The sequence below is a fragment of the Numida meleagris genome, chromosome 3 (genome assembly GCF_002078875.1).
Source record: "Numida meleagris isolate 19003 breed g44 Domestic line chromosome 3, NumMel1.0, whole genome shotgun sequence".
Classification (NCBI taxonomy): Eukaryota; Metazoa; Chordata; class Aves; order Galliformes; family Numididae; genus Numida; species Numida meleagris.
In genome coordinates, this window is record NC_034411.1 from 70,412,797 (window position 1) to 70,433,261 (window position 20,465).

Consider the following 20,465-nt stretch of genomic DNA (forward strand, 5'->3'; position numbering starts at 1 on the left):
TTAAAAATTTTTCTTGAAAATCACATCAACAGGTATTTGAATATCCTACAAAAAATCTCAAGCTACACCAATTTAGAATAAAATGTTATTTTAATTTCCATTTAGGAAAATTAGATATAACTTCAAAATGTTATAGGCAGACATTCTACAGAAGTACAGATTTCAAAATGATAAATGTTTTGTTTGAAATCACATTAGAGTAAAAACAGCACAAACTCAAGAAAATAATGCATAGTAATGAAAGACATCGGGATAAATACCCAAATTTGCTCAAAGAATAAGAAGGATTGCATAACTCATTTCTCCTCAATGTTATATTTCAAAAAAGTGTTTGAGTGTATTCACACATACAGTTTTGCCTTTTTGAGCATCTATACAATTCGGGGAGGTAATATATACATTATTAAATGATGATGAAAAATAGGATTTTCTGAAGATTTTCTTAAGACAGATTCATTGAAAAACAGCAAACTTGTTAGTTTACCACTTTTAAGTGCAAAGTCTCAAAATACAAACTAACAGTGCACTATCTTTTTTGTTGTTGTTTTGTTGTTTGTTATATTTCATGAACAGAGAGAGTATATGCACAAGAAGCATCAAGAAACTATATATACCATACAAAAAAATTACTGTTGAGCTGAGGTCTATTCAGATCCAACACAATCTCTTTTGGTAGATTCATAGAATGTTTAAGTTGCTCTTGGCAAGATTTTATTTCATTGCAAACATTCTCCTTTACTCAAACAGAAACCCCAAAATCATGAAATTCATGTCTAATTTAAGATCTTCAACAGAATCATCTACTCAACTATCTTTCTCTTTCCTTACTGCTCCTACATCCCACCATGCATTTCATTTAAAACTGGTATATGTAGTCACTTCAATGTAAAAGCAAATGTTTCTCAGACCACATAACTGAAAACATTTCCAGAGGAGCAATATCAACACCAATATAGCAGTCAGTTTATCAGCAGACAGCTGCTAAAAACAATTGATGGAGACTTCAAAACTGCCCTTTGCAAAAATCTCATGTTAAGAAAAGGTGAATTTGAGTGCCCTTACTAAGATTTTGACCTAGATCTGCCACAGGTAACACTTTGCATTCATATAACACCTGTCACCTTCCATCCCTAAGGATTTCAGAGCACTTTTCAATAAGGCAGAACTGCTCGAATTGGTATTCAGGAATACATTTTAAGAAAAATTCTTCAAGGGAAACCTTTGACACTAAGCACTCTAATTTCGCTTTCAAAACTACTAGGTAAAAGTTGGAAAACAAAAAAAAATGATTATCCAAGGAAAATTCTAAGAGTTAAGCAGCCACAGAAGCTCAATAAATTCATAATTATTCCCTCTAATAATCAGTCTGTAGCCTATAAATTATTGTAATAAGTACTTCACTTTTAATATGAGAAGATTTCTAAAAAACTTATATTTTAAAGCCTACTACTTCTTATACGAGGAGTAAAAGCATAACTGTGATCAATTCATTTTTCATCTGTGTGAGTAAAAACTACTTTTCAGATCTGCAGGCTTAGAATGATGTTTATCTATAAGCACATTATCATGCCCCATGTGTCTGGATGCTTTGTATTCTCCACTTTTGTCCTGGAGGTTCTCCCAGAGTAAGGAACATAATACACCTTGCATTTGTTTATAAGATGAAGAAGGTCCACAGTAACCCATAAAGAGGCTGACACTGCTACCCTGTCCTTTCACACTAATGAAAGTATGCCATGTTCATACTTCTCAACAGGCAAGGTATCTTCCAATGTTTTTTATCCCACAAGAGCATGTAGGACATCTACTGTAACCTGTCTAGGGCTTGCTTTCCCACAGGGCTATGTAGAAGGCATTTCCTTTTCTAGTAACTTCCTTACAAGAGGCAAACGATGATGAAGGAATGTGAACAAGAAGCTTGCCATCCAGACTACCCTCCACCTTGGTCTTCAGCAGCCAGCTACTTCTTTATTTGCCAGATTATGTTTGGCCCTCTGAAATGCCTTCACAGAGTTAGACATTCCTGTATGTATTGAAGAGCACAGAACTCCTGGAGACATGTCCTCTCCTCTAAAACATGTCCATGGAAAGGGTTACTTCCATTCTATGGGGCCAAGTGACAGGTTAGGCCTAGTATTATCACTGCTCACCAGTAACCAAAGTGATAGCACAGGCCAGGGAAAACTGGAGGGGAGAAACTCCTCATTAAAATGTATAAATTTTATCTTCCAAAGCAAGTAGAATCTTCTATTAAATTTTTCTGAAATCATTCACATGTCAAGAATTGATCAGCAGCTTCACCTCAATCACTACATCAACATCCTTTCCTTTCAGTTTGATCTCCAAGCTGCCAGTGTCCCAGCACTTTATTTGTGCCAAACCACAACAAAGCTCCTTAATAAAATAACAGCTTATCAACTGCTTCTCAAACCAGCTCATCCAAAACAGCTGCTTTCCAACACTGAAGTCCCTGGACCTAAAGGCATGACTTATTTCTGGGGTTGCTTTAGAAAGGTTGTTTCTTACACACCCCTACGCAGAATCCAATGAAAACCTCACCAAGACTCATTAATAATTACATCCAGTTCAGTTGATCCTAAATCTATTCTTAGGTTCAAAGCACAAAATCTCTTATATGCAAGTGAAGACTATTCCTGTTATTCTTCTCTGTGTTTGTCCTCCTTGTGGAGAAGGAGAAAGATACATACTATAGACATGGTCATGCGCAATCTTCCTATGGTTACAGGCATGCAAAGAATTTCTTTGTAGAGCAGTGCGTATGTGTTACTAACATGGCAGCAAGCTCAGTCCAGGAAAAACAAGGCAGACTTTCTGACCTACACATCAGGGTATCTGAAGACAAATCCCATTCACAATTAAATGACTCTAGACAATTTGTAAGACAGCACTGATGTGTAAGTTAACAGGTTCAGATGTTCCAGATAAATACCAAAGTGAATGATTATCCCTTCTGTCCAATGTATAATCTTTAGCATGCTGATTTAAGAGTAAATAACAGTATAAATTGCAGTAATGTCCCAAAGCATAATCCTAATGAAGGTGACAACCCTTTTTGCCCATATAAATAAATGCATGCAGAAAAAAAAATCGTTTTCTGAAGACCTTCCCCTTCATGGAACTGTGCTGAAATGAACAACTGGAATAGAAGTGACAACAAAAATAAGACAGTCAGGCGACAATTGGTATCCCTGCACTGTCACAATCTTTTTTTTTTTTTAAATAGTTTTCAGCATCACTTAATGCCTTACTTTTAAAGTAACTTTTTTCCCCCCTAAGCGTTCAGCCCTTAAACTTTGGAATCAGTGAAGTCACTTTGGGTTTACACAATTATGAATGAGGGACAGTTGTGGCCTCTAGTTATTTCTTTTCCTCAGTGAGTTTTAAAACAGACCTTTTGATATAAAAAGGGTCAATAAACATGACAAATCCTGAGAACTGAAATCCATAGAAATAAATGGGAGTAGCAGGTGTCTATCAGCTGTCAGCAGCTGCTGTTCTCCGCAGGGAAAAAGGTATTCAATAGAAAAACAGTCTTGGAAATAAAACTAAAGGCCATGAGGAACTGTACAACAATTCTAAAACTGGATGTACTGAAACAAACATGCAACAGCTTAAACCTAAAACAATATGCTTGTACACTGCAAAAACAAGACTGGTTTGGCTTTTGTTTGTTTTGTTCATTTACTATATAAGCTACATTAGAGAGTGCTTTTTTTACTGTATTTATTTTTAATATTTTCATTTTGTCAATCAGATAGAAGACTTCCTGCTTCCCTATGAGTTTAGTTTTATTATGTTTTAAAGGGTATTTTTTTCTAAATGAAGTTTTCACACAGCATATTAACTGACAGCAAATAGACATTCAGCTAAGCATAACACAGGAATCAGTATTAAGTGGTTTATTGTTAATGAATCTGATATGTCATTCTATGGAATATACCATTTGCATCTGCTGGTATTAACATAATTAGTTACTAGTCAGGGGCTATGCCAACTGCTTGACACAATTTAGGGTTGGAGTCAATTTGCTGCGGGCACATGCTTAATCATCTACACATCAACATTTTTTTTTCCCCTTGGGTAGATTTGCAGAATGTCACCTCCTTGATACCTTCATAATATGTGAATGAAGAGATAGATGGATGGATAAAAAATGGAAGAAAGGATTTACATTCTCTTTTACATTTGAAAATAATGGCTACTACAGTAATCTCTCAAAACTTCACTAAGGTCATAACTTTATTGGCTAGAGGGTGCATATATAGCAAGAAAAACTTTCTTTCAATCTTTCAGGAGTGTAGTATCTTAACAGGAATCAAGCAGTTAAAACATTTCACAGAATTGCAATGTTTCTGCCACCTATGCTACAAACAGGTTCAAATTTCTTTGATTTTTAAGTCGCATACCAGTTACATCTGGATCCCTCTCTGCAGAGGGTAACTGTGCACCCCAGAGCTTCTGTATTCCTCTGGCCTTCTCTAGACTAGCAAAAAAATGAAAGGCGTTACCTTCGCAAATTATATCACTTGTTTCCCTTGTTGTCATTGTAACAGTTAAGATAATCACACATGGGCTTCTGTTTTTTATCCTGATCATCTTACTGATTTTTGCCAAGTTTTCAGAGAAGAATGCGAATTTAGCAAACTACACTTAATCTTTAAACAGTACAGAGAAGGTTGTGATATATTCATCACAAAAGCAAAATATCCAAGCAAATTTCCATCTCTAACGTATTTTCTGCCTTTAGAACAGAGTCACTTCTGTTGTATTAATTGTAGCTAGATATCCAGAGCTGACATTTCTCCTAATCAGTATTAGCTCATATATTTCACTCCAAAAGTAATGCCTCCTATTTATTTCCATGGAAACTGCAACAGATACAAGTAGTACAATAACATTATTTGATATAGTAAGTTCTCAAATATGAAACACTATTTTTCAGCGGTCACTGCCACAAGCTATGCATCAAGAGCTTCCATGCTGTGCTCATAAAAATCTGCATGGCCATCCAAAACACAGCTTGTCTTATCACTTTGCTTTTGCCACCACTGAAACTCACCGCCCACCACCTCATTGAATATTATACTCAATTTTTGAATTTGAAAATAAAACACTAAATGTGTGTAAGAGTCTGATTTCTAATCAACTTTCATTTCTCCCTCATAACCTGACTGTAATCTTAGTTCAGATACTCATGATTTATCCTTTTAAAGCCAATAGAAAACAAAATAGAAATGAAAATAACAAGTTGGCAGATTTCTTAAGGTGCTTTGTAGAATTTATCTTTATATACTTAATAAAGTCTGATAAAAAACCGAACAGATTCATGGCTATAGATAATAAGAGAATTGTTTATAATCTATTATAGTGAAAACTAAGTAGAAAGACTGTAGAATTATTCTGCATACTGAAGAATCTTTCAAACTAGCTTTTCAATTACAAAAATGTTTATGTGATACGAAGAATGTAGTACAAATTATTGCCATCCATATTAAAATGGTAAGCTGCATTTAAATTTCTGATAAAAATGCATGCTTTAAATCAGTACTTCTGTGTTATTTAGTAGCTATTTAAGGGCTTGTGGATTAATTTTCTTCTCTTTCAGCTTTGAATTTTAAGGCTTTAATTTTCTAGCTCTCCCATTTCAGTGTTTACCTTTCACGTTAACTTTGAGATTTGTCTTTTGTAGGTTTTGATAGAGTAAGAGAATAAAAAAGATCATTATAGTAAGTTGCATATTTATTCTGCTATGGCTGAAATTACATAATTTGTCAGCCTTTATATTGGGCTTGAAGAAAAAAGCCTGGCCTTAGATAAAAACATAGTACTCTGTACAAAGAAAAGATACTCAACTAAAGATAGTAACAGGATCCTGTTGTTTCTTTTTGACAAATCCAGATGTAAAATGTCTCATACTTTTTTTTTTAGTATTATGGAATGGCTACTAAAACCTGAAAGCAAGGTTACCTTTCAGTCCATTTTATAAAATAACTGTCCCTTTTCAACAGGAAGTCAAAATTTATAACACAATTATAACCAGACATATGATTGCCAAGGCTATTGTTGCAGCCCACCAATAAGATTTTTAACAGTATGTAATAGCATTGTACATATATCAACTACATACTGGGTATAGCTTCCTGCAAGCAACTGCCAAATTAAATAGCTTTGTTCTGAAATAAGTAGCAAGTGTAATGCTTGTAATTCTTCCACTGACAGAGTTAGAAATAGGGTTCCTGTTCATTTCCTGATGCCTAGATGAATGTCAAATAGTGGTAGAAAGCTTTTCCCATGTATTTATGTACAGCAGTGACATCCAACGAATAAGCAGTTTAAACAAAGCAGTTTTTTTTTACCAACATTTTTCCACAGAAGGAAAAAAGATTACACAACTATATGTTGTTATAATGAAATAACCAGACTGATGGATGAGGAAAGAGCACTGGATATTGTCTTCCTAGACTTCGCTAAGGCCTTTGGCACTGTCTTCCATAAAATCCTCATAGATGAACTGTGGAAGCGTGGACTGGGTAACCAGACAGCAGAGATGGATCAAAACCTTGCTGACTGGCTGGGCTTAGAAGGTAGCAGTCAGTGGTACAAGGTCTATCTGGAAGAAAATAGTGAGCAGAGTACCCTAGTCTTGTTTAACGTCTTCATTAAAAATCTGGATGATGGCATAGGGTACACCCCCAGTAAATTTGCAGTTAACAAGAAACTGAGGGGAGTGGCTGATACATCTGATGTTTGTGCAGTCACCCAGAGGGACCTTGAAATGCTAGGGGTATGCACTGTCAATAATCTCCAGCTGTTCAAAAAGGAGAAGGGGAAATCCTACATCTGGAGAGAAGCATCCCCAGGTACCAGAACATGCTGGGGGCCACCCAGCTAGAGAAAGCTCTGCAGAAAAGGACCTAAGGGTCCTGGTAGGTATCTTGCTCAAAACGACAGTATGTTAAAGCAGCATCAGTAATGACATCAAAATAAGATCCTAATTTGGGAGTGCCAAAAAATCCTACAATAGTTTAGAACAAATTTTAAAAGATACCTGCCAAATACAATTTAGAAAAACACCATAAGAGAGCAGGGAAACACAGGAAGAAGTCTTGAGTTACAGAATCACATTTTCACAAAGAACTGTAAATACAGATATTATCGACACCAGCCTCAGTTAAAAAAGTAGCGTTTGTGACAGGTACAGGGGATACACAAAATAGGATATCAAACATTCAATGAAATGTGCAGAGAGCAATTCTAACATTAGTGGAAGCTAAACTGGATGGTGGCCCTTCTCTTATATTCCATTCTATTCATGCCCATTACTTGAAGCTTTTTCCTGAGTGGTAAAGTTTGGATTCAAAGCTGGCTCAGACATACCCACTAATTAAAGACTGTTAGAATTTCCTAGTTTTAACCTACTTTCAGTATCAGAAAAAGATTATTGTAACAAGATTTAGTTAAAATAGCTAATCATTACACATCCAGACCTTTTTCACAATTTGCTATATCAGCTTCTTGTTTCATCTTGTTTTAGTGTGTAACAACAGGAGTTTCTAACAAAAATCAGATCATTCAAAAGCAAGTTGTAGTGCTCTATAATGAATAATTCAGCTGCAGTCTTCAGTGAAACTAAAAAAGCCAATCTACCTCAAATATTAGTTGTGACTGAAAAACTATGATCTAGTGAAGCCATTCTGAATTGTCATTTAAGAAATAACAGATTTTTACTATTGTTACAAGGTACAAAGATGAATTCCAGACCTAACGTCATGTATACTGAAAAAATAAGTGTTATTTACCCTTTTGGAAATTTCCACTAATACAAGAAACATGTAAAACAAAGAAAGCCACTGACTTCTACTGGGAAAAAAAAAAAACAAGTCATGAAAGCTCAGTATTTAAAGATTTACCCTACTCCTTCCAAGAAAAAAAAAGAAAAGATATACCCATATCAGTTTATTTATTACATCAGTGAGAAGTTGTAAACAAAAGTACAGCTTTTATATAAGCATAGCTTAGAAATTTTTCCCCACTTGTTCCCTTCTGTACTTCTGTTTTCCCACTGATCGGATGGCAAATTTTTCTACTATGAAAAGAATTGCAAAAACAAAGAAAATCTATTTTATTCTCCTGAAGAAATGTTTCCTGATCTAATATTCCTTTTTAGATCTTTTCAGGACATTTTGCACTTCTTAGCTATTTTTAAAGTATTTCAAAGTACCTTGAAAAATACTGAATCTATTGCTTGATAATTCTATACCTTCATCTCTTAAGGTTCATTTAAAAAATCAATATTTCAACAAAGTGCAGATTATTCAAAAAGATGACTGAGATCTTTGAATGGAATTCATTATATTCAACCTTCGCAATTAGAAGTTTGACATTAAATCTTAGCAAAACATTTACACTTTTCTTGTGAAAGTCAGGAAATAACTACTTCTCCCACCTCCTAGTTTCAAAAGGTGTCTCAAAATGGTATTCAGTGGCTTCTGAGGAGGCTTAGAAATTTGTTTAGAGTTGATGGCAAGCTTTATCTTACTCAGTTTTCAGTTTGTTTTTTTTTTTTTTAAAAAAAAAAATCATGTTTCTGAACATCTGATGAACAGCAATTGGTCTTTTAGAAGCAAACCCACTGTGCCTATCCACTTGCCATGTTATTTCTAACAGACAAACACCGAGTAAGCATAGTTCAGGAATGTCATCACTGACTACAATGAATGAAAAAAATCAAGGCACACTCAACTACAGACACCTTGTAAGCCTCCTCTACAATCAATTGGGACAAGATTAAAAGATGGTATACTAAAATCCAGATCACTGTCTCATTGTGAAAGTCATATTAAAATTGCTGATGCATTTCTACCAAATATTAAAAGTCATAAGTGTACAATAAAGCTTCTGAGTCTGAGAATGCTTTCATGTGTAAAAATGATTTAAGCAAAGAATAAAAAGTAAGCCAAATTAGCGGCTGCCTCCTTTTTAGCATGTGAATTGGAAACTCAACTGCTTTGATCTGGCAGGTAGGGGACAAGGATGCTGAAAAGCTAGTTTTATCCTTGAAGTAGGGACCATTCAAATTTCTGTGATGTGGCTCCATACTGCTGACACACTATATGTCTTTGATGCATTTAATGAAACAAAATCCAGATTTTTTTTATAATGCAGCTCCTTCAACAAGAAGGAAAAGTGAGTCAATAAGGAAGCCTTCCTTGAAAAAGAAAAAAATTAATAGAATTTTTATACAAGAACAAAGACAACTGTTGGAAAAGAAATGCTATACTACCAATTTGATAACACAAAACATTGCTCACTTATGTACTGTGCTTAAAAATGAATAGAGCAGAGTGAGTTTTACTTGCTTATTGAAATTAAAAGTTACACACAATTGTACCCATTTAGTGAGCTAAATGAGCACAAGGAAATCCATTTTAAATTATAACCAGAGAGACTGACAAATGCCACTTGACTAATAGAGATGATCTTAAATTACGAGTCAAATGAAGCTTGTACTAAACACCTTAGAGGCTCTTCAAAACATACTTGGCAGTTGTAGTCATATAACTAGTTTTTAGGAATGTTTGTTTCACGTAGTATTTGTATACTTTGCATTTAGTCAGTGACATGGAAATAATACAAAAGTTACTTCATAATAGACGTTACAATATCTCTTCTCAGCACTCCCACCTTGTGAAATAATCTCTTACATGTAAAATCCTCCCATTACATTTTATTTCCTGCCATCTGAATCTCTCAGTTTTGCACAGTAGTTACAAACATGATGTATTTATGCTGCCCGTCTACCTTCTCTAGTATATTGCTTATGCAATGATTGTTCTTATGAATAAAATGCTACTTATCCTCAAACACACTATATAAGCAGATTTATCTGCTGAATACTTGACATTATAATTGGCTAATTAGCTCTCCTACACATCCTCTGAGGAAAGTCTTACTATACCAGCCTCAGAGAGGATAAAAACATGGCAGGGAAGATCACTGACATGTCCAGGGTCACTGGAAACATCCTTGCCAGACAGATTAAAAATGAGCTGGCTTATGTCCTGGCTTCAATCATGTTACTAACTAATAATTCTACAAAAAAAATTCAAAACATATGGTATATCAGAACAGTTGTCTCCAACAGTCCTCAAAAGCTATTTGGAACAACAATGGTGGCATGGAATTGAGAAGATAACAGAATTAATGATAAAGAATGAAACACATTCATTTTGCTTAAACTCACTAATACCATCATCTTATGTTCTCATAAAGTCTTCTAGAACTAAGGATGTTAAAGTATTTTACAAGTAAAATTCTGGCACAAGGCAAAGGACAGTAGAGCAATACCATAAACCTGCAGGATGGTTTCAGCTAACGAAATTATATTGCATGTTGATTCTGGTCACCTGAGCTGTCAGCCCAATCCATGCCCAAACAAGCACTTAGGCATCTTGAACATTCTGGGTAGGAGCCACTTCAAGATTCCGCACACAGGCAGGCAAAAGTAGAATGGGTAAGTTCTGCTGCAGCTGACCTTCATACACCCTTGGAGAGGTAGGGACTGGGGGATCAACGTCCCTCCCATTGTAAATGAAGATCAGATTTGCAACAATTTGAGGAACCTGGACATCCATAAGCCTATGGGTCATGATGAGATGCATCCCAGAGTCCCGAGGCAACTTGCTGCAGCAGTTGTCAAGCCAGTCACAGTGATATTTGAAAAGTTATAGCAGTAAGGTAAAGTCCCTTGTGATTGGCAAAAAGGCAACATTGCACCCATTTTTAAGACAGGTTCTTAGTACAGAAGAGACATGGATCTGTTGGAACACATCCAGTGGAAGGTTACTAAAATGATCCTAAAATGTGACACAACAAGAGGAAATTGTTTTAAACTCAAAGAGGAGAGATTTAGACTGGATGTAAGAAAAGATTTTTTTGTGCTAAGTGTAGTGAAGCAGTGGAACAGGCTGTCAGAGATACGGTAGGTGCCCCATTTCTGGAGAGATTTAAAGTGAGACTAGACGGGAATCTGAACAACCTGATTTAGCTGTAGGCATCCCTTTTCACTGCAGGAGTGTTGGACTAGATGACCTCTAAAGGTCCCTTCCAAATCAAACTTTGATTTTATTTTTAGTATGTCAGTTATTATCTTTTGAACTAACGTAGGCAGGAAGATTTTTATTTGGTCATCTTCTGGTCACCCTTCATCATTCAAGTTGGGGATGACCTGCTGGAGAGGCGCTCTGCAGAGAGGGACCTGGGGGTCCTGGTGGATGACAGGTTGGGCACAAGCCAGCAGTGTGCCCTGGTGGCCAAGAAAGCCAATGGTATCCTGGGGTGCCTTAAAAAGAGAGTAGCCAGAAGGTCAAGGGGGGTGATCCCACCCCTCTACTCTGCCCTGGTCAAGCCTCACCTGGACCACTGTGTCCAGTTCTGGGCTTCCCAGTACAAAAAAGACAGGGATCTCCTGGAAGGAGTCCAGTGGAGGGCCACAAAGATGGTAGAGGGCCTGGAGCATCTCCCCTATTGAGAAAAGGCTGAGTGACCTGGGTCCGTTCAGCTTTGAAAAAAGAAGACTCAGAGGAGATGTGATTAATGTTTATAAATATCTAAGGTGCAGGAGGCAAAGGGATGAGGCTAGACTCTTTTCAGTGGTACATGGTGATAGGACAAGGGGAAATAGCCACAAACTGAAGCATGGGAAGTTCCGCACAAATGTGCATAAGAGCTTCTTCACAGTGAGGGTGACAGAGCAGTGGAACAGGCTGCCCAGCGAAGTTGTGGAGTCTCCTTCTCTGGACATGTTCAAGACCTGCCTGGATGCCTACCTGTGCAACCTGGTCTAGGGAGTCTGCTTTGGGAGGGAGGTTGGACTCCACCTCTAGAGGTCCCTTCCAGCCCCTACAATTCTGTGATTCTGTGATCTTGTAACAGCTACACTAATGAGACTGAAATCCACTAGTGATCCATCTGGATTTCTACCAGTGCAAAAAGTTTTCCTAAATCGAAGTTCTGTACAGGATTTCCCAGGAATCCAGAGCGTTTCTTGAATTTTAATTCCCAAAGAACTGAAATGGAAGCAAGAGCCTGAGACTTAGTTCTCAGATGCGTAGCCCTAACAACATTACTTGTTGCCTTTGTTTCCCAGTCAGCCCATGTTATGAGAATTCTATTTGCTTTACCTATATAAATTTGAGCATTAGTTTCCTGTGGTTTAAAATCACCAGAATTTTTAGAGACTTTATAAACTTTATAATCAGTGCGTAATAAAGGTAAATGCTGAAAAACAATATACCCATTTGCACATAACATCAAAAACGCTGTTAAACTAGATTTTGACCACAATATTGTATTCAATCCATTCTAACTATCATAACCCCTCTAGTGAATGCCTGCATATCTGCTTATTCTTCATCTAAAAGGTGCTGCTTCTTATCCTATGCTAGAGCACTGTACTAATCAAAGGGAAATGACAATAGATCAAATGACTGAATTAACTTTATAAATATTTCATTCAGAAGAACAACAAGGTTCAAGTAATCACTACTTTCACAATTTTATCATTGGCTTAAAATATCTGTATTTTTCTTCCATATAAGCTCCTGGAGTCACATGGCTATAAGGAAAATGCCATTATTTATAAAACACAAGTTCCTAACTCTCTTGACAGTAAAGCAAAGCTTGCTAACATGCCTAGAGTTTATTCTCTTAAAACTAGTATGTAGTTTAAAATAATAATAATGGTAATCTGGTAATCACCCTAGACCTTTTTTTCCCCTTTCTGAGGTTGAAATTACCTGCTTGGTCGTCTGCATATCTTGTTCTTTTCTCATCCATATTAGATGAATCAACTCAAAAGATACAGAATTGAAAGCATGGAAGAAGACTAGTGGTACCTGGAGGGTAATAGGGAAGAGCAAGTGGAGTCTCTGTAGCCCACAATGCGTGCCAAATACCTCACTGCTCCACACAGGGTGAAGTGTAAACCTCAACTTAGAAATGAGCTGTACAATACACAATTCTTTTGTGATCTCTAAGTCATAAAGCATGTTTCCAGACAGATCCAGAACAAATGCCACAGAAACAGTGCAAACTGTTGTGTAAGTCTTGAAGTATTTGAATTGGGACGAGGACTAGGAAGCTTTGGGTATAACTCCCCCTAAATTCAGCATTTGTCTACAGGAACCTTCAATCAATTGTCATATGAAACAACATTACTTGATGTTTTCTGATGGTAGACAGTGTCACTTCACTACCGGACTATAGTTTAAGTCCTTTGGAAACTAAGGATGCAGCAAATTGTTTGGGAGATTGAGGGCACAAAATCAATACAGTGGGCTAAGAACTAATGATTTTCTGCTGCCAAAAGGCAGACGGAGTCCAGTTCCTCCCTATCCATCTAGCCCAGTCTTCTCAGCCAAGTTCCTCTTAGTTCCAGTGTATTGACTTTAGCGCTTGTTCGGTTCTTGAGTAAACCAATTTAATTCACTAATAAGCAGAAAACCAACTAGTTGAAAACCTGGAACCTGATGGCTTGGCAAGATGCGTGAGCCCCAGTAGAAGCACGAACAGGCGGGGTTTTGGATTAGCACAGAGCTGGGAATGGCGGGAACATTAGGCTACTAAGCTGCTAGAAAGGACAATCTCATATAACCTAGTCATGGCAAGTACATACTTAGTAATTGCATCTCCTTAAAATTAAGGGCATCAGCTGCTCACGGCACCAAACTATTCCCATCTCTAAATGAGCTATAAAGCAACCACAACACTGAACAATTCCCTTATATTGATATACTTGTCTAACAGCCAGTGGGAAAAATATGCAGAAGAAGGAAAGTAGCAACAGGACTAAAGACAGTGGTATGATTTCTATTAAAAAAATCATTGGATGCAAGGCAGGAATTCAATGAGGAAAGCAGTATGGATTTTTCTACTTCCTACTAAAAAAGTAACAAAACTATTTCTTGTGCTTGTTCATCTTTAAGGCTGCAAGCTGAAGTGATTGCTTTGGTTAAGAGTCTCTTAAATAGCTGTAGCTTATCTCTTGTTTTCAGTATTTTTTTTTTCAGTTATTTTGTAGTTTTACTAATATATTGGTTTGCTTTCTTACTGGAATTACCAAACAGAACTGAGACAGTCGGTAACAGTATGGCTGAATATGACTAAATGGTTTTCATATCAACCTTTTATATACTCTTATTAATGTACAAGGAAAGAGGTGTATATGCTTTGATTTTTTTTTTAGTTTCATTTATAAATATTCACTCACACAAATCACTGTTCCAAAGAATCCCATTTCTTCACTTTTAGTTTTTAAGACTCTTGTGGAGGAAGGGATAGTATTACAGTTAGCTGTATGGCTTGAAAGAATAATAATCACTATTCAAACACGCTATTGTCATACCCCCAAACAATAGAGTAAGACATTCACAAAGAACTACTAATAAGTTGAACTAGCAGAAAATTAAATTCAGGATGTATACTCCATTCAAATCAGGTATATAAAATCTTAAACAACAACACAGCAACAACTTCTACAAAAACCAGACCAAGTGTGAGAAGCCTTAATACCCGAAGAGCATCTACTGCAAGTTCCTTTCATGCTAAACTGAGGCCATGCATTTTTTCTGTGACTGACCTTTAACGGGACACTGTAACAGTAAAATTATTTTTGTTTCAAGAACTTTCACCAATACCAAACTCCAATTCATTTTACATTCAAAGCAATATATTTCACTCTTTACGATACAGAAGAAAGCTAGATCTATAATATATTCTATTTTCTTATTTGACAGACTCTTCAGTTTCCAGATCAGCAAACTGCTTTATACCAATTATTGTATACTCATAATTTCTTCAAAAGATTACAGGATAGAACTTTAGCGAAATCTCTGATCTCTAGAGAAAACTACTCACCTTCTATTCTTAAAACGCTTTTGTCAAATTCCACTGAGACAGTGCTGGAATGATAAATTACACGAAAAATGAAATTGATAAAGCATCAAAAGAGACACATACTTTCACCTTACATATTACAAGAAAAAAAAAAGGAGAGGGGGTTTTCAGTCTAGGTTATATATGCATAATTGAGCTAAATCTTAGCAGATGGATTGCATTTAACTGATTGTAATGGGTCTGTTCTGATTGATACCATGTGAAGGTCATTTGAGGCTGTCAGTAATCAGAATAGCATGTGAAAGGTGAAACTATTTTGAATTTGAATGTTCTTGACGGTTGATTTCAAGCTCTTGGAGTACTATAGAAAAGCATACTTCTCTTAAAAAGAATCTGTTGCACTGGAAGACTTTCTCAAATAAAAGCTATGTGCTGAAACAATAGGAAACTGTCTTGTTCTGAGTTAATTTCATGGATATGCATATAAGCTTTCTCTTCCGTTCCACAGAGATAAGAGCTTTGAGCAACATGCGTTAATCAAAATATTACTTAACTTCTGACACCAGTTCCTAGACTTATCCTAACAACAAACAAACTGAATCTATCTCTCATCCTCTGAAAATTAAAATTGTTCTACTTTATTGGATTTCTTTTTTCCCAAAGGTAGACTTTATTTGCATTTTAAGCAAATGTAAACAACAGAAATTGTTTTAAAATTCAGAATAAGATTTCTCAGTTCCCCAAAATCCTTATCCCTATGCCTTGGTTAAATTCGGGAAAGTCTATTTTGATACCTAGAGTCAACATCACATCACTGTCACCACATCATCTAGAATAACAAAAACACTCAGTGCTTTTGCTCTTCATCTGTTACATTTGTCAGACTAATATAATATTGCCAAATCAGCTTTTATTTTTCTTCTTTATAAGCTAATAAAAGAGAAGAAAAATGTTTAGCTACCATATCGCAGACTAAAGAAATACGAAACCAAATGAATAAATAGTAGTATCGTAAATATTCTGTTTATGCCATCCTGTTGATCTTTGGATTAGATTTACACTTTGAAACAAAGTCTTTAGCCTTCCTCTCTAGAAGCATCCCTACAAACCTATTTTCCAAAATGTACACTGTTCTCAATCTCTTTGAATTACGGTATATTTAATTAAAATACAAATGATATAGAGAGCTCTCACTTATAAGATAATGCATTGAATTTATTTGTCAAAGGTTGTGTGATATTTTAGAACTAGATGCATATTGCAGATATTGAGATTGCTACTCTTACTTATTTCAGTTGCTACAGTACATCTGAAAGAAATTAGAGGAAGTTAGCAACAAGCAAAGATATAAAACTACAATGCTAAAACAGAGGTGAAAAGCCAACACTGGTGATTTCCCTGGTGAGCAACTAATTTATTATTTTTTTGTGTGTGTGTGAACTGTAGCCATGGTTGGGCTATACTGGACACTGTCTTATTATTATACTTTTAGGACCTTTCTTTCATCTAAGCTAAACACTTGTTCAACCACTCTAGAAATATGGAGAAAATATTAAGCAGAGTAAAGAAAAGTTATCCGTTTTTAGATCCTTTTGTAGAGCAAGAAAAACATTAAAAGAATTTAGTATAAATAAGGCTCTTTAAAAACCTCACTTAAATGCCAGAGAAGGAGGATTAGACAGTATAATCATATTCAGATTCTTCAGGTGAATGCCTTGACCTATCAGAAATTAGGTTCTCATTCAGAAAACAAGTTTATTTAACATCTGATTATATGCTGTATTCTGTGTTGTGTTTATTTCAACTCTTTATAACATACATCTTTACAAGAAAACCATTTCACCTAATAGCGTATCATTAATAATTATTTTTCTTATATCAAGGTCAGAAATTGAGGTCAGAGAGAATAGGACCATACGTGAGGACAGTGTATTCTCAACCCTCAGTTTTAACCAGTTTCCCAAATTACTTTAAATAAAACAGTAGAAAAAATCCATCAGAGTAATGTATTACTATGTATTCCTATTTTATGCATTTTAGCACTGCATGTATAACTTACATTTGATTTTTAAATTGCAACATTCAAGTTTGAACTCTGTTTTACTTCTAGGCACACTTACACTGAGCAGCTGATCATTAGTGTGGTTCAGACCTGTTTAGAAGAATTATAGAGATTAGAGACTGCCTTCAGAAGTTTGTAAAAGTATTAAATTTCTACTATTATTTTCTACTATCTCATTTCATACAAAATTGTAGAGAGACAAAAATACTCTAACTTTGTTTTTGGAGGTTTGAGTATCATAAGATTTTGACAGAAACAGTTGAATATGTGGATTTTAAAGACAAAAAGACTATAGCATGTATTCCTGGGAAAGTGAGGATTTTAAAATACTTTAAAGTCATATAATATTAAAAAATGGTATAACTATCCATTCAAGCTTAGTGGCAATGAAAGAACATCTCTGGTAATAAATATATTGTCAATGAGTGGCTCAAGTATGGTCTCCTTAAACTATTGCTGTTTTCTAGCTCCCTGTCAGAAATTCATAAACCTGCTTCATATTGGCATGTCGGAATCTAAGATCCATGTATTTCTAACATTAAGGATGGATAACTGAATACTGTTACGCAAAACTAAAACCTACACTGAGTTACAATGAGTCTCATGAAAGACTACCAAAACAAGAGGCAAAATGTATTCCTCTGGCTTTTGTGTGAATAGTGCAGGATTCTCAACTCATAGAACGACCTAAGAAAGAAAGCACCAGGACAAGGAACCCGCAGAAGAGGTGCTTATTTCAAGCCTTGTCTTAATAGTTTCAATGAGTGTTAGGAACAGAGAGGAAGGTCTTGACTATGAGAAGAAATTCTAAAGCCAAGAGAGATTATTAAAGTAATTTTAATGGACTCTACGGACAATAAACAGTAAGTGCGGTCACCAGGACTGTATGGTCTTGGGTTGCATTGATACATTGCCTCTATAACAGGCTGCTGCCCAATTATATCTTTTATTCTTTAATACTACAATATCTATTTGAAGAAATTGGGAAAGGCTTTTTGTTGCTTGGTTTGGGTTTGGTTTTTGTTGGTGTTGTTTTTGTTTGTCAGTTTTGGGGTTTTTTTGGTTTTTTAATTAGGAGAGTTACGGTGATGATTCCTGATTTTGCTAATTACAATCTGGTTATACTTTAAAAAGATAATGATGTAAAATTAATGCTTTCTTATTTTCAAAATTAATCCTTTCTTGTTATTTCAGAAATAAATAAATAAACAAACAAACATTCCTCTCAAAAAAATGACAGCCTTTGTGCTAGCCCCACACATCCCTAAAAAGGAGAAAATTCAAGATGTTACTTGACAACTACACTTATTTAATCATAGAATCAGCTAGGTTGGAAAAGACCTACAAGATCATCCAGTCCAACCATCCACCTACCACCAATAACCCCACTAAACCATGTCTCTCAACACAACATCTAAACACTTCTTGAACACCTCCAGGAATGGTGACTCAACCACCTCCCTGGGCAGCCCATTCCAGTGCCTGACCGCTCTTTCAGAAAAGTAGAATTTCCTAATGTCCAGCCTAAATCTCCCCTGGCACAACTTAGGGCCATTCCCCCTCATCCTGTCACTAGTTATAAGAGAGAGGAGGCCGACCCCCAGCTCACTACAACCTCCCTTCAGGTAGTTATAGAGAGCAGTAAGGTCTCCCCTGAGCCTCCTCTTCTCCAGACTGAACAATCCCAGCTCCCTCAGCCGCTCCTCATCAGGCCTGTGCTCCTGACCCCTCACCAGCTTTGTTGCCCTCCTCTGAACATGCTCCAGGGCCTCAATGTCTTTCTTGCAGTGAGGGGTCCAAAACTGGACACAGTACTTGAGGTGCGGCCTCACCAGTGCTGAGTACAGAGGGACGATCGTTTCCCTGCTCCTACTGGCAACACTATTTCTGATACAAGCCAGGATGACATTGGCCTTCTTGGCCACCTGGGCACACTGCTGGCTCATGCTCAGCCAAGCATCGACCAACACCCCCAGGTCCGTTTCCTCCACACAAACTTCCAGCCACTCTGCCCAAAGCCTGCAGTGTTGCCTAGGGTTGTTGTGGCCAAAGTGCAGGACCCAGCACTTGGTCTTGTTCAGCCTCATCCCATTGGCCTCAGCCCAGAGATCCAGCCTGTCCAGATCTCTCTGTAGGGCCTGGCTACCCCCAGGCAGATCAACACTTCCAGCCAGCTTGGTGTCATCTGCAAATTTACTGAGGGTGCTCTCAGTGGCCTCATCCAGGTCATCAATAAAGATATTTAATTGGACAGGCCCCAGTACTGACCCCTGGGGAACACCACTCATGACCGCTTGCCAGCTGGATATGACTCCATTCACAGCCACTCTCTGGGCCTGGCCATCCAGCCAGCCCCTTACCCAGCAAAAAGTGTACCTGTCCAAGCCATAAGCTGCCAGCTTCTCCAGGAGAATACTGTGGGAGACAGTGTCAAAGGTGTTGCTGAAGTCTACGTAGACTATGTCAACAGCTTTTCCCTTATCCACCGGGCGGGTCACTCGATCATAAAAGGAGATCAAGTTGGTCAAGCAGGACCTGCCCTTCACAAACCCATGCTGGCTGGGCCTGATCCCCCAGCTGTCCCACACATGCTGTGTGATCTCCCTCAAGATGATCTGCTCCATAACCTTTCCTGGCACTAAGGTCAGGGTGACAGGCCTGAATGTGGAACTGTGTTACTGAGACCACTGAGGACATCCACAAATTAATTTGACGTTCACTTTTTTTTTTTCTCATGACAGCACAAGGCAGAAACTCTGCTTCTCAGACCTTAAATTGGACAGGCAAGATTAGCAGTTAATATATTTATTTATAAATTGAATGTATTTGTTATGGAAGTGGAAGCCATTAAATATAGAACTATACCAACTCTAGTGACTTTTTTATTGCAGAAGCACAAGTAGTGCTATACAAATATTAATATCTCTTTTTTTAAGATGGAACCCTACTCTAGTTTATTTTAGTGGATGTATATGTGGAGGTTGTGGAAGATGAGACAAAAAGGGGCTTAGCCTTAATAGTGATATCCATACATCGTAGTGAAAAAGATAATACACTGTAGATCCCTATTTAATGCACAAGCACATCTAGGCAACTTAAGCAAACACGTTTCTTCCCCCAAATTGACTTTTTTATTATTAAAAATATTATAAATATTATTTTATTTTTAATATTTTAATTTTTTTGGAGGGGAGAGTAGAAGTTGCTATTTTGAAGTGTTGCTGAACTTGAACCAGAAGTAAGCTGGAATGATTTCTGCCACAGCTGAACATAATGAGACTATATTCTAGTTCATCTCTTAGCACATGACACTGTCATTCATACATGACTATAACTACCCTTGGCACTGCTGGAAGAAAGGTGAATAGGAGCAGAGACTAAACTGAGTCTGCTATCTGCTACTCTAATCATGCTAAGTTGTGGAAGGATTTTGTTACAATGTGCAAGGATGCTCTGCTGTTCCTGTGAGCAGAGCAGCATTGTGTGC

General features: G+C 36.8%; 1 protein-coding gene across 7 annotated transcripts in view; it reads right to left on the minus strand.

Annotated features, from left to right (window-relative positions):
* The window catches only part of GRIK2 (glutamate ionotropic receptor kainate type subunit 2), a 461,962-nt gene that overhangs the window by 284,485 nt on the left and 157,012 nt on the right, over positions 1–20,465 (minus strand). Inside the window, exons 9-10 of one of the 7 annotated variants that reach the window (XM_021389816.1) lie at positions 17,037–17,068; positions 14,938–14,981 (exon numbers count right to left, since the gene is read on the minus strand). The exons of the other annotated variants lie outside the window; for them this stretch is intronic. Of the exons in view, the coding sequence (XP_021245491.1) occupies positions 14,938–14,981; positions 17,037–17,053 (61 nt within the window). The 5' untranslated portion in view covers positions 17,054–17,068. The remainder of the gene's footprint in view (positions 1–14,937; positions 14,982–17,036; positions 17,069–20,465) is intronic. 7 annotated transcript variants of the gene reach the window in all.